Genomic DNA, 13,131 nt, shown 5'->3' on the forward strand with positions numbered 1-13,131 from the left:
TAGATGCAAAGATTCTGAACAAAATACTAGCAAACAGAATCCAACAACACATTAAAAAGGATCATATACCACGATCAAGTGGGATTTATCCCAGGGATGCAAGGATTCTTCAGTAGATGCAAATCAATCAACGTGATACACCACATTAACAAATTAAGGAATAAAAACTATATGATCATCTCAATAGATGCAGAAAAAGCATTTGACAAAATTCAAACCCATTTATGATAAAAATTCTACAGAAAATGGGCATAGAGAGAACCTACCTCAACATAATAAAGGCCATATTGATAAACCCACAGCAAACATCATACTCAGTTGTGAAACACTGAAAGTCTTTCCTCTAAGATCAGGAACAAGACAAGGATGTCCACTCTCGCCACTATTATTCAACATAGTTTTGGAAGTCCTAGCCACAGCAATCAGAGAAGAAAAAGAAATAAAAGGAATCCAAATCGGAAAAGAAGTAAAACTGTTACTGTTTCCTGATGACATAATACTATATATAGATAATCCTAAAGATGCCACCAGAAAACTACTAGAGCTAATCAATGCATTTGGTAAAGCTGCAGGATATAAAAGTAATGCACAGAAACCTCTTGCATTCCTATACACTAACAACGAAAGATCAGAAAGAGAAATTAAGGAAAAAATCCCATTCACCACTGCAAAAAAAGAATACAATACCGAGGAATAAACCTACCTAAGGAGATAAAAGACCTGTACTCAGAAAACTATAAGACACTGATTTAAGAAATCAAAGATGACACAAACAGATGGAGAGATATGCCATGTTCTTGAATTGGAAGAATCAATATTGTGAAAATGACTATACTACCCAAAGCAACCTACAGATTTAGTGCAATCCCTATCAAATTACCAATGGCATTTTTATACAGAACTAGAACAAAAAATCTTAAAATTTGTATGGAGACACAAAAGACCCCGAATACCAAAGCAATCTGTTTTTGTGGGTTTTTTTTTTTTTTTTTTTGGCTGGGTTGGGTTTTCATTGCTGCCTGTGGGCTTTCTCTAGTTGCGGCGAGCGGGGGCTACTCTTTGTTGCAGTATGTGGGCTTCTCACTGTGGGGGCTTCTCTTGTTGTGAAGCACGGGCTCTAGGTGCACAGGCTTCAGTAGTTCTGGCACACGGGATCAGTAGTTGTGGCTCGTGGGCTCTAGAGTGCCAGCTCAATTGTGTGGCTCACAGGCTTAGTTGCTCCATGGCATGTGGGATCTTCCCAGAGAAGGGACCGAACCCATATTCCCTGCATTGGCAGGTGGATTCTTAACCACTGTGCCACCAGGGGAGCCCCCAAAGCAACCTTGAGGGAATAAAATGGAGCTGGAGGAATCAGACTCCCTGACTTCAGACTACATGACAAAGCTACAGTAATCAAGACAATATGGTACTGGCACAAAAACAGAAATATAGATCAATGGAACAGGATAGAAAGCCCAGAGATAAACCCATGCACCTATGGTCAACTAATCTATGACAAAGGAGGCCAGGATATAAAATGGAGAAAAGACAGTCTCTTCAATAAGTGGTGCTGGGAAAACTGGACAGCTACATGTAAAAGAATGAAATTAGAACACTCCCTAACACCATATACAAAAATAAACTCAAAATGGATTAAAGACCTAAATGTAAGACCAGACACTATAAAACTCCTAGAGGAAAACATAGGAAGAACACTCTTTGACATAAATCACAGAAAGATCTTTTTTACCCACCTCTTAGAATTATGGAAATAAAAACAAAAATAAACAAATGGGACCTAATGAAACTTAAAAGCTTTTGCAAAGCAAAGGAAACTATAAACAAAACAAAAAGACAACCCTCAGAATGGGAGAAGATATTTGCAAACAAATCAACTGACAAAGGATTAATCTCCAAAATATATAAGCAGCTCATGCAGCTCAATACTAAAAAAGCAAGCAACCCAATCCAAAAATGGGCAGACGGCCTAAATAGACATCTCTCCAAAGAAGATATACGGATGGCCAAGAGGCATATGAAAAGCTGCTCAACATCACTAATTATTAGAGAAATGCAAATCAAAACTACAATGAGGTATCACTTCACACTGGTCAGAATGGCCATCATCAGAAAATCTACAAACAAATGCTGGAGAGGGTGTGGAGAAAAGGGAACCGTCTTGCACTGTTGGTGGGAATGTAAATTGATACAGCCACTATGGAGAACAGTATGGAGGTTCCTTAAAAAACTAAAAATAGAACTACCATATGACTCAGCAATCTCACTACTGGGCACATACCCAGAGAAAACATTAATTCAAAAAGACACATGCACCCCATTGTTCACTGCAGCACTATTTACGATAGCCAGGTCATGAAAGCAACCTAAATGCCCATCAACAGACGAAGAGATAAAGAAGATGTGGTACATATATACAATGGAATATTACTCAGCCATAAAAAGGAACGAAATTGGGTCATTTGTAGAGATGTGGATGGACCTAGAGACTGTCATACAGAGTGAAGTAAGTTAGAAAAACAAATATATTATCGCATATATGTGGAATCTAGAAAAATGGTACAGATGAACTGGTTTGCAAGACAGAAATAGAGACACAGATGTAGAGAACAAACGTATGGACACCAAGGGAGGAAAGTGGGTGGGGGTGGTGGTGGGATGAATTGGGAGATTGGGATTGACATATATACATTAATATGTATAAAATAGATAACTAATAAGAACCTGCTGTATTAAAATTAAAATAAAATAATATTCAGAAAACAAAAAAACAAAAAGTCTTTGCTCCCAATTCAGGGGTCACGGGTTTGATCCCTGGTTGGGGAACTAAGATCTTGCATGTCACGTGGCGTGGCCAAATCAATTAAAAAATAAATAAAAGATTAGCCAGCATGAGGCTCATGAATGTGAAGCATTTTGATTGTTAAATTATTGGATAAAGTTTATACTTGATTACATTCACAGTACATTAACACCATTATTAGGCTGAAGAAAATGCATGCATCTCTAACTCATGTGATCACTTAATAGGATTTCCCCGAGTGCTTTTTCTTTTCTTCCCTCTTGTTTTTTGCTCAAATGTTGCCTTCCTGGTAAAGTTCCCCTGACCACTCAATTTTTTTGTTTTGTTTTGTTTTGGATTTTTTTTTTTTGGCCGCACGGCGCACCATGCAAGATCTTAGCTCCTCAACCAGGGATTGAACCCGTGTCCCTTCAGTGGAAGTGCAGAGTCCTAACCACTGGACCACCAGGGAAGTCCCTGACCACCCCTTTTCTTTTTTTTTTGCGGTACGCGGGCCTCTCACTGTTGTGGCCTCTCCCGTTGCGGAGCACAGGCTCCGGACGCGCAGGCCCAGCGGCCATGGCTCATGGGCCCAGCCGCTCCGCGGCATGTGGGATCTTCCTGGACCGGGGCACAAACCTGTGTCCCCTGCATCGGCTGGCGGACTCTCAACCACTGTGCCACCAGGGAAGCCCGACCACCCCATTTTAAACTGGAACTTCCCTCCCACATTCCCTACTCCTTGCTTTATTTTTTCTCCTCTCACGTTCTAATATACTAACTTACTGGGTTTACTCTATGTCTCCTACCCCTGCTAGAATGTAAGTCCCATAAGGGAAGGCAATTTATCTCTTTTGTTCCTGCTGTATCACTAGAGTCTACAACAGTGCCTGACATATAGTAGATGTTGATGTTCAATAAACATGTCAAGAGGACAAAAGAGTATTACCTAACATATAAGCAAGGAGCCCTACATGGACCAGGATGTGCTGTGTGGTCTTTATGGGCTATGTAACTTCCCTCTGCTGCTGTAAATTGGGAAAAGGGAGAGATTCTCTTCCCTTCCTCCAATATGGTGTGACAGTGAATGATACATGAAGGTACTTCCATGTTCTTAGTGGAACAGGATAGAGAAAATCAAAAGGCTGCCATTTATTAATACAACCAGATCAGTCCTGAACAAATATCACCCTGGGAAAATCCTCTAACTTTGCCCTACCTTCTAGATATAGAAAATAGTCACTATCAGCAACATCATGCCTCTATGATTACAAAGAATAGTATCTTAAATGAACCAAATATAATTTTGATCCTTTTCAACCATTTTTCTGTGTACACTGCTGAAATCAGGCTAGTCAAGTAGAATCAAAATAATTCTTCAGACCGAATCCTTCTCACAGCAAAAATTCCAGTATATGAAGCAAATCCAGGTATTAGGGTCACCTTTCAATGATCAATCCTTACTGGTCTGAGTATGAAGTTATCGTCTGAAGAGGCCACACAGTGTAATGGTAAAAAATCTGGCTGTGGCACCATATTGCTTGGGTTCAAATACTGCTTTTGGCTCCTACCAGGTGTGTTTCCTTGGGCAAGTCATTTGAATTTTCTGACCTTAGTGTCCTCATCAACTGGGATAACAGTAGCACTTAAACTTTATAACCTTTGAGGATTAAATGAGTTAACATGAATAAAGTTCTTGGAGCAGAACCTGGCACATAATAGCATTCAATAAAAACAGAGCCATTATATTATTAGGGAGTAAGAGTACCTTCAGTAAATTAAAGCTTTTAGCAGATGACTTTCTGCAAATTACTCTGACTCCCAGAAGGCTGATAACTTGCAACAATGTTATCTAAAAATCTGGACGTGCATTCCTTCCCCATGACTAACAACACAAATAGAAGTCACAATTATAATGAAAATAAATTGTCTGGATTTTCTTTATTTAGGAGTGTAACTTCTTTTTAAATAAGGGCAAAAAGGTAAGAAAAAGAAATTTCCCCTAATTATTTTATTGGCTTTTAATAGTTGTACATGGCTGTAACTGTGAGTACATGTTTTTGGTTTGTATTTTAATTTATTGTCTTTATCTTTTCCATGATATTTTTTCAATCTTCAATTTCTTTTATAAAGTCCTAAAGCACCCAGTGCTGTATTTTTAGTTATAGTGGATATCCAATAAATAACCAATTCAAGTCATATGTTAAGAGTACATACCAGGTTCAAATGATCATGTAAAGCATCTGAAGTGGGGTGAAGATGAGTGAGATAGTCTCTGCCCTCAAATAATTTACACAGTAAATTGGTAGCAGACACATAAACTAGGAAAGAAGTCAAAGTACATATGTCCTAACAGGAGGACAAGCACAGGAGGGGAGGTTCCTACTAGATGATGCAGAATCAAGGTCAAGAACATCCTCAGGAAAGAAGAGACATGTTAGGACCCTTGCATGGCTTGCAGTATTTTCCCAGGTGCAGCTGTAGGAAGAAGGTGCTCAGAGGAAGAGGGAAGAGCGTGAAGAAAGGCCTGGGGACACAGAGGCTCCGGGCATGCTCACTGAGGGCCCCTGGGTGACAGAAGTCCAAGGCAAGTGACTAATAAAGAAAGATAAGGGCTTCCCTGGTGGTGCAGTGGTTGAGAGTCCGCCTGCCGATGCAGGGGACACGGGTTCGTGCCCCGGTCTGGGAAGATCCCACGGGCCGCGGAGCAGCTGGGCCCGTGAGCCATGGCTGCTGGGCCTGCACATCCGGAGCCTGTGCTCCGCAGCGGGAGAGGCCACAGAGGTAAGAGGTCCACGTACCGCAAAAAAAAAAAAAAAAAAAGTCCCTCAATAGCCTAGAGTTTATAATCTATACTAAATCATACCCAACAAACATACTGAACCCTTGCTATGTATGTGTACAACATTCAGAATTGACCTATAAAATAACTAATACTTAAATTTTAAAATAAACATAGCCATTATAAGCACTTTTTAATTTACTCAGGGGTTTTTTCAGTTACCTTAAAAGCAGAATGGTGTAGCTGATAGTTTTGAGTACTTACTGTATCCCCAAAACCACATTAATCATTTTGCATATATTACCTCATCTAAACCTGTGATGGGACTATATGGCTTTCCAGGATTGATTTAAGAATAAATGAATATATATCCAGCATGATGCTTGACCCACAAGTTAAAAAAAAAAGAAGTGTAAATACCCAGACATCTGCAACGTTTCCCCTCGTCCTTTGAGCATAAAAATTACTGTATAAGGGCTTCCCTGGTGCCGCAGTGGTTGGGGGTCCGCCTGCCAATGCAGGGGACACGGGTTTGTGCCTCGGTCGGGGAGGATCCCACATGCCGCGGAGCGGCTGGGCCCGTGAGCCATGGCCGCTGAGCCTGCGCGTCCGGAGCCTGTGCTCCGCAACGGGAGAGGCCGCAACAGTGAGAGGCCCGCGTACCGCAAAAAAAAAAAAAAAAAAAAAAAGATAAGACACGAAAGGTCAGTTTGGGTTACACTGCAGAGAGCTGAGGAGTCTGGAATTCATTTAGGAAACAACGTGAAGTCAGTCACTTTTTGGGCAAGAAGCAAAGGACCAAAGTTCCACCTGAGGAAGACTTCCTGTAGTGGTATCCAGGATGATCTAGATAGAGGAGGGAGGGGAGAGATTTCCCCACCTATTTTCCCAAAACCACAATAATCCCTGCTCTCTCCAGCCACCCAGCTCTTGGGCTGTGCCCTTGTAGCGACAGGAGCTCCAACACCTGAGGTCTGGGGTCTGAAGAGACCACTCCCACAGACCTATCCCCTGTGTCCCACTTCAAGCAGTGAGTTTCCGTCCTGAATCCTTTGGTAACTCCCTGTCCTAGTTACCAGCTCTATTCCCCGGTTCCTTAAAAAAAAAAAAAAAAGATGGGGACCCAGTTTGAGTCTTTTTGGTTCCAGCACCATCTGCCATGAATACTGCCACCTAAGTAAAGAACACGCTGGCTCCCAAGGCTTGCTTGGATTTCCCAGTCTCACTCACCCGGGTGCTCCGTTATGCTACCCTACCTGGTGGAACACATGCCATTTTGTTGTGAAGGACCCACTGCTCTATTTGCTGGCCTGAGATCTGGATGTTATCTTGGCTACTCTAGTGTTCCTGACAGGCTGTGCCACCCTGAATCTTCTCTGTCAGCCTCACTAGCTGGGTCACGTTCCCTTCCTAGGCAGGCTTAATGCCAGAACCCAGTCTCTCCCTGCCTCCTCCAGCATTCCATAGCTTTCTAGAGCTCGGACAGCTAATACCTAAGTAGAGCAAAGAGGCCACCTGCAATAATTGAGACACAGAGTGATTAGGACCAGACAATGGGGAATGAGAGGAAAGGCTGATGGTAGAGGCCTGCACTAGGAGAAATAAATAAAAGGTTTAGGAACTAACAGAATGTAGAAGATGGTAAAAGGCAAGGACGAATCAAAGAACTCCGTGGTCAAAGCCTGGATGCCAAAGAAAGCCACGTCTGCAATAGCAGGGGTAGCTGGGGACGGCAGGGGATCTACTTTGGTTTGGAAAGTATTTGTACATAGGACTTTCCCGCGCCCTCTCTGCTCCCTCTCTGTGCTCATTCAGAGCAGGTGTCAGTACCTTCCCTCTCTAAAACGAAAGTTTAAGTTAACGCATGAAAGACAAGTAGGGTGAGCATAATGAGACCTTCCGGCGACTGCTACTGCTGCCGCGTGAACTTTAAATTTTCTATCTTGCTTCACCAAAAATAATGTTTCTACTCCTGAAATTACATTTTAATACTATCCCCAAACACAGAAGTGTTTGTGAAAGCAGAAGTTATGAAAAAAGTAAAGATAATTAAGCTGAAGACATTTCAGATGTTAAGCCAATGTTAAGTGTTAACTGTGGGTATGTGTTGAAGAGAATAAAGAATCAAGTTGTAGGTTCTCTGTTTGGTGCCATTGCCTTAAACAATGTCAAAGAGTCATTCTTGTAAAAGATCAATGTTGGTATCTCATATCCTGTGTAAAGCCTGGGATACCTTTAGGGAGGGGTGGAATTAGATGGTTGCTACTCCAGTCACCTGCCCAGCCACTCAGTGGTTTGAGGAAGAACTGAGTGTGGTCATAGGTTACAGACCCTCTCTTCTAAACCGGGGGACACACAGCACGTATTCACAGCAATTCTTCTGCTTGTAGACACTGTAACCTCTCGTTGTGAAAATTTCTCGGTCTAACTCTGCAGTCTTACAGTCCAACTTAACTGAATGCCTCCCCTCACTGTGTGAGAGCAAAATCTGATGCAAGTTTCTTAACATTCTCACTACAAAATTCTGATTTTTTAATTAAAAAATTGACACCCAGAAGCAAATTAATCAGTGCCTGGCATGTACCACGTTTTCAGTGTAGATCTATGTAGACCATAAGAATGGGTTTTGCGTTAACACACAGTCCTCAGGCACTACTGCCCATGAGGTGCTCGAGGAGATGTGCCTGGGTTCGAGAGATGTGGGCACTGAGAAGAAAGAAGGGTGAGGAAGGGCACGTTCACAAAAGGAGAAGGGCTGAGACAGGTAGCGAACCTCTCTTGCACAGGTTTAGGGGAAATGGGAAGGGGAAGAGAGGGGACAAAAGAGAAAGAAAAGTCAAAGACAACCAAGATGATGACACCTTGTGTAAATCAAGTAAGAGCTATTTTGTAAAACAAGGAAGGACACAACAGCAATGGCGCATCCTGTAGAGACTGAGACGGATGAAAATGAGAGAATAACACTAAATGTCAGGATTGGGAGGCTTGGAGTCCCCTCAGTGGAGTGCTGGATGCAGGGGCAGACTGCAGAAGGAAAGACATGAGAGTGCAGGAGGGAAGTGGAAGCAGCAGACACAGGGTAGATTTTGAAGACCTTTGGTCTTAGTTGTAACCACCCATGTAAAAGTTAGAGGAACAGCCTGTTTGTTTGTATTGTCAGCTTTGGGGAGATGAACGCATACGTAAAGACCCAAAGGGAGGCACCTCAGCCACCACTACCTACCCACCACCACCACCCCCCCCAAAAAAGGGAAGAAATGATTATGTAGGAAAAAAAGCGTAAATGAGATTTTGAGTTCTAAAGTTAGGGAAGGGATGGAGCTTAGGTGGAACCAAAGGAGGACGCTTTCACTCAGGAGATGAAAACCGAAGAAAAGACTCACCAAGGGAAAGTAAATAGAAAAGACTACTCTGCCCTAGAACCCAATAGCCTATGGACCATTCTAAACAGAGATGAAGATACAGGTAACTTGCTGCTTTAAAACAAGGCCAGAGAACTCGAAGTCGGGACATAAGCCCAGCCAGCCTTATAGGACAAGACAGCCTTTCAAAATCTAGTTGACTCAAGGACCACCAAGCAGACAGAACACAGGACCTTTCTTAACTTCCACCACCATGAACATGTGAGAACAATGGCATTTATTACAGTGGCATTAGTAAATCAGTGCTGCATCCTATCTACCATCAATTAAAAATTCCTACCACAGACCCCCACACTAAGAAAAGTGGTATTAATCGCTGTGTAATAGAACACAGTAAGATTCATGTCCATATGACTGTAAAGCCAAGAGCTTAGGAGAAGGACAAACGAAAAAGAGTTACTCTTCTTGGAAGAAATTCATATTCTTTCATATCCTAAAATATTATGGATCTTGCCTAAGGTGTTCTTTGATGGAGCTGGCCTTGGTCATACCCAAACCCCTAGATTTCACTGTTTGAGACAATGTATTAGAGAAGAAAACACCCTACTCTTGGTTATTTCCAAATGCATCAGTTTTCCTCTAGATGTGACATCTTTCCTCAATGTGAAAAAAAAACTTGTTACACCACTTTGTTCCTCCATTTATTTTAAGCTTTACTAATACATTCCATAAAACTCAGCAGAAATTGAATTAAAAAATATATATATATATATATAGACAGTAAAGTACTTGGGACACTTGATAACATCTTACGAAATTCAAATAAAACATTAGTAATAACATGGGTTTAAAAAGAAATGATGTGGACTTCCCTGGTGGCGCAGTGGTTAAGAATCCGCCTGCCAGTGCAAGGGACATGGGTTCGAGCCCTGGTCCGAGAAGATCCCACATGCCGTGGAGCAACTAAGCCCGCGTGCCACAACTATGGAGCCTGCACTCTAGAGCCCATGAGACACAACTACTGAGCCCGCGTGCTGCAACTACTGAAGCCCGTGTGCCTAGAGCCTGTGCTCTGCAACAAGAGAAGCCACCACAATGAGGAGCCTGCGCACCACGATGAAGAAAGCCCGAAGACCCAACACAGCCAAAAATAAATAAATAAATATATATATTTAAAAAGAAATGATGCAAGTAAATGTAGCAGAAAAATTCACAATGAATTGTTAACACATCCACTTGGCTTGTCTTTATTCTGTTATGTCACAATTTTGATGCAAAGACAAAAAACAAAAAACAATCTGATGATATATCTAATAACTTTCTCAGGTTTTTAATGTGGTTCGGTAGTCTTTAGGAACTAGAAATATAGTACCCATAAATAACTTCTTGGAGCTCAACTTATATAAAATCTTGTGTGAATTTGAAAAGGAAACAGAATACAAAGATTGCTAGGCTATCCTCAATAAATATGGGATAATATAAAATAACACTTAATGCTGTCTAAAATGACTTTTCTTAAATATTCTGGGTTGGTAGAAATGTTACAGCCTCCCTACTATTAAAATAATTAAAAAGAGTGACAAGAAAAGATGAAGGGAAGTTCTTTGTAATTGTTCCTACTTTAGGGAGAGAGACGGTAGCAGCCCAGACCCAGGAAAAGGGCAAGAGAGACAAATGAAGAGACTTTCATCATCTCTTTTTAATGTCGTCTTAATGCTACTGTCCAGAGCCCTATTCCCATCTTGGTTATCCATGGTAACTCGAAGAGCTAGACTCCCCCAATGCTTAGAGAAACCTGAGCCGGAAGTACTTAAGAAGACCAGTGTATTTCCATCTACAACTGCAGAACAAGGAAGAACAAGATGCCCAGTCAGGGGTTGGAAGGAGTCAAGGATCCACAACAGAATCTGGAACTGAAAGCACATTAGAATTCAATTCATTCAATTCTGACCTGATTTGCTCAAGGTCACACGGTACCTTGGTGGCAAGGACACAACTAGAACCCAGGTGTCCTCCCTCAGCACAGCACTGTGTTCATCCCTTCCCACTGCTCCCAACCCAAGAAGCCAGTTAGGAACTAAAGAGGATTCAAAAAGCAAACCATCATTATTTGCTCCTAAGGCAAGTCTTTTGTCTTTGCCTATCTTTTTATTGCAAAAACTTTCCAGTACCTACAAGTAGAGATATGAGAATAATGAACCCCATATATTACCAACTTGGGACCGATCTTTCATCTATACTCCCCTCTCCTCCAGGATCATTTTAAAACAAATCCCAGAAATAGTATCATTATTTCTTTTTAAACATTAAATGCTCAAAGAAATGATACAGCTGCAAAAGCAGCAGAGACAATTTTCTTTAGGAAGCCCTGGTGTCTCTATCCTACACCCTTGTGCTATTGATGGTGTTTTCCTTTTTATGTCACAGCGCTAGAACTAAAGGCCAACTCTTAGCACAGACCAGTAAGATATGCTCTGTGATCCTGTACATACACGGACAATATTAGTTTCTGGTGCAGTGAGGAATTTTGATGAAGGGATTATTTTAGACAACAAACGTGGAGAAAGCTAAACTTACACCAAGATATAAACTCATTTTCACCTTAAACAATACCCTGATACTGGACATTTGTTTAAATCAGGCTTAATTCTGGCCTGAGATTTAAGGCCAACTTCCTCCGTAAGTCCATATGAAAGGTACTAAATAATGTAATTCTTAAGGTTTAACAAATCCACAAAATAAAATAACAATAAAAAGTTTTCACACCATTAGGGTTATGACTCCTCTAGGACACAGACCATTTATTTGTCCTAAGGACATGATGGAAATTTAAAATTAATAAATATAGCAACACTTTTCCTTCATACAGCCATTTAAATTTTGCCCACAGAACAAATACATTTAAAAGACATTTTAAAAATTCTTCATTGACAAATAGGATCGTGTTACTGGAACTAAGTAGACAGATAGATAATAGTGTTCGTATGTGTGTGTATAAATGGATACTTGCAGCTACAATACTGACAAATAACATTTCCACTTCTAATTTTCCATTTCACCTCCCTCTCCCTACACATTAATTTTTTATATGAACTTACAAGTACATATTTAAAAACAAGACTATGTTAGAAAGCCAAAGTGAGTAGAAAAAGAAGGCAGATCAGAACCCTAAGTTGTTTCACCTTAAATGAAATAATTTCATTTCAAATATAGATTAATTTTTTCCCTGAAAAAAAAAAACCCTGCAAGATATGATTTTTTACCTTTTGGAAAATTTAACAATTTATCTTCTAACAAAATTATGCTGTTCCTACCTGCTGATGTCTCTCTAAATTTGTCACTGGTCTTCTTTTTCCTCCATTTCCAAGGCTTAAAGATTTTACCAATGGTGGAGAGTTTCCCCTTCCTCTTGAAGGGAGGTGTTTGGGAGCCTGCTGTTGGGCCATCTGAGTTTGCTATAGAAGCTTTGTCCAGTCCGTCAACTGTATAAAGAAAGTCAAGTCAGAGAAAAGCTGTAATAAAAGTTTGAAACAACATCATCTATGTCTTCCTGCACTGTTCAAAGTAAACATGCCCACTTTAATTGGAATCTCACATAAAGTTTATTTTGCCCCATTTCCCTGCCAGTAGAACTCCTCTAATATCAATCAATAAATCAATCATTCAGAAATTACAGTCCCCTTAGATAATCATTTTGAGGAAACAGAGAAGAAATAAGAGACCTACATAAAAGGTAAGGCCAGATAAATAAGGGTCTGCGAAACAGCTGAATCCGTCTGCAACAACTACATCAATATTTTGTGCAGAAATAGAGTATTCTAAGTGAAACAGGATGTTCCTCCAGAGACTAGTTTGGCATTCTCAGTAATGAAAATGACAGTTATAGTGTAGTTAAAACCAGGTTTTTTTCCTTCACAAAATAAAATTTAGTGCCAAGAAGCCAAATTCTAAATTTTACTATACTAAAACTATCTTTTGCTTGTTACAAAAAAGTTTCTAGCTTCAAATAAACTGATAACTATCACGAATGACAAAAAATACGTGGAAAATATGGATGTCGTAGGTAATAGAACATATCTTTATGTGCCTCAATCATTTCATCAATCAGAAGAAAGGCCCCAAACCTTAAGTTGCCTTACACTATGTTCATAACAGAAAGAAGATGGTGATAACTTATATTACCCCAAAGATTAAATTTTAATGGC

At 40.6% G+C, this 13,131-nt stretch overlaps 1 protein-coding gene across 4 annotated transcripts in view; it reads right to left on the reverse strand.

Annotated features, from left to right (window-relative positions):
• The window catches only part of PHACTR2 (phosphatase and actin regulator 2), a 260,011-nt gene that overhangs the window by 82,316 nt on the left and 164,564 nt on the right, over window positions 1–13,131 (reverse strand). For 3 of the 4 annotated variants that reach the window (XM_027084669.1, XM_027084689.1, XM_027084679.1), the window contains exon 2: window positions 12,241–12,408. The exons of the other annotated variant lie outside the window; for it this stretch is intronic. In XM_027084669.1, coding sequence (XP_026940470.1) covers window positions 12,241–12,408 — 168 coding nt within the window. The remainder of the gene's footprint in view (window positions 1–12,240; window positions 12,409–13,131) is intronic. 4 annotated transcript variants of the gene reach the window in all.

This window comes from Aethalodelphis obliquidens, unplaced genomic scaffold (assembly GCF_003676395.1).
Source record: "Aethalodelphis obliquidens isolate GAN/ISIS:26980383/991018 unplaced genomic scaffold, ASM367639v1 scaffold3, whole genome shotgun sequence".
NCBI lineage: Eukaryota > Metazoa > Chordata > Mammalia > Artiodactyla > Delphinidae > Aethalodelphis > Aethalodelphis obliquidens.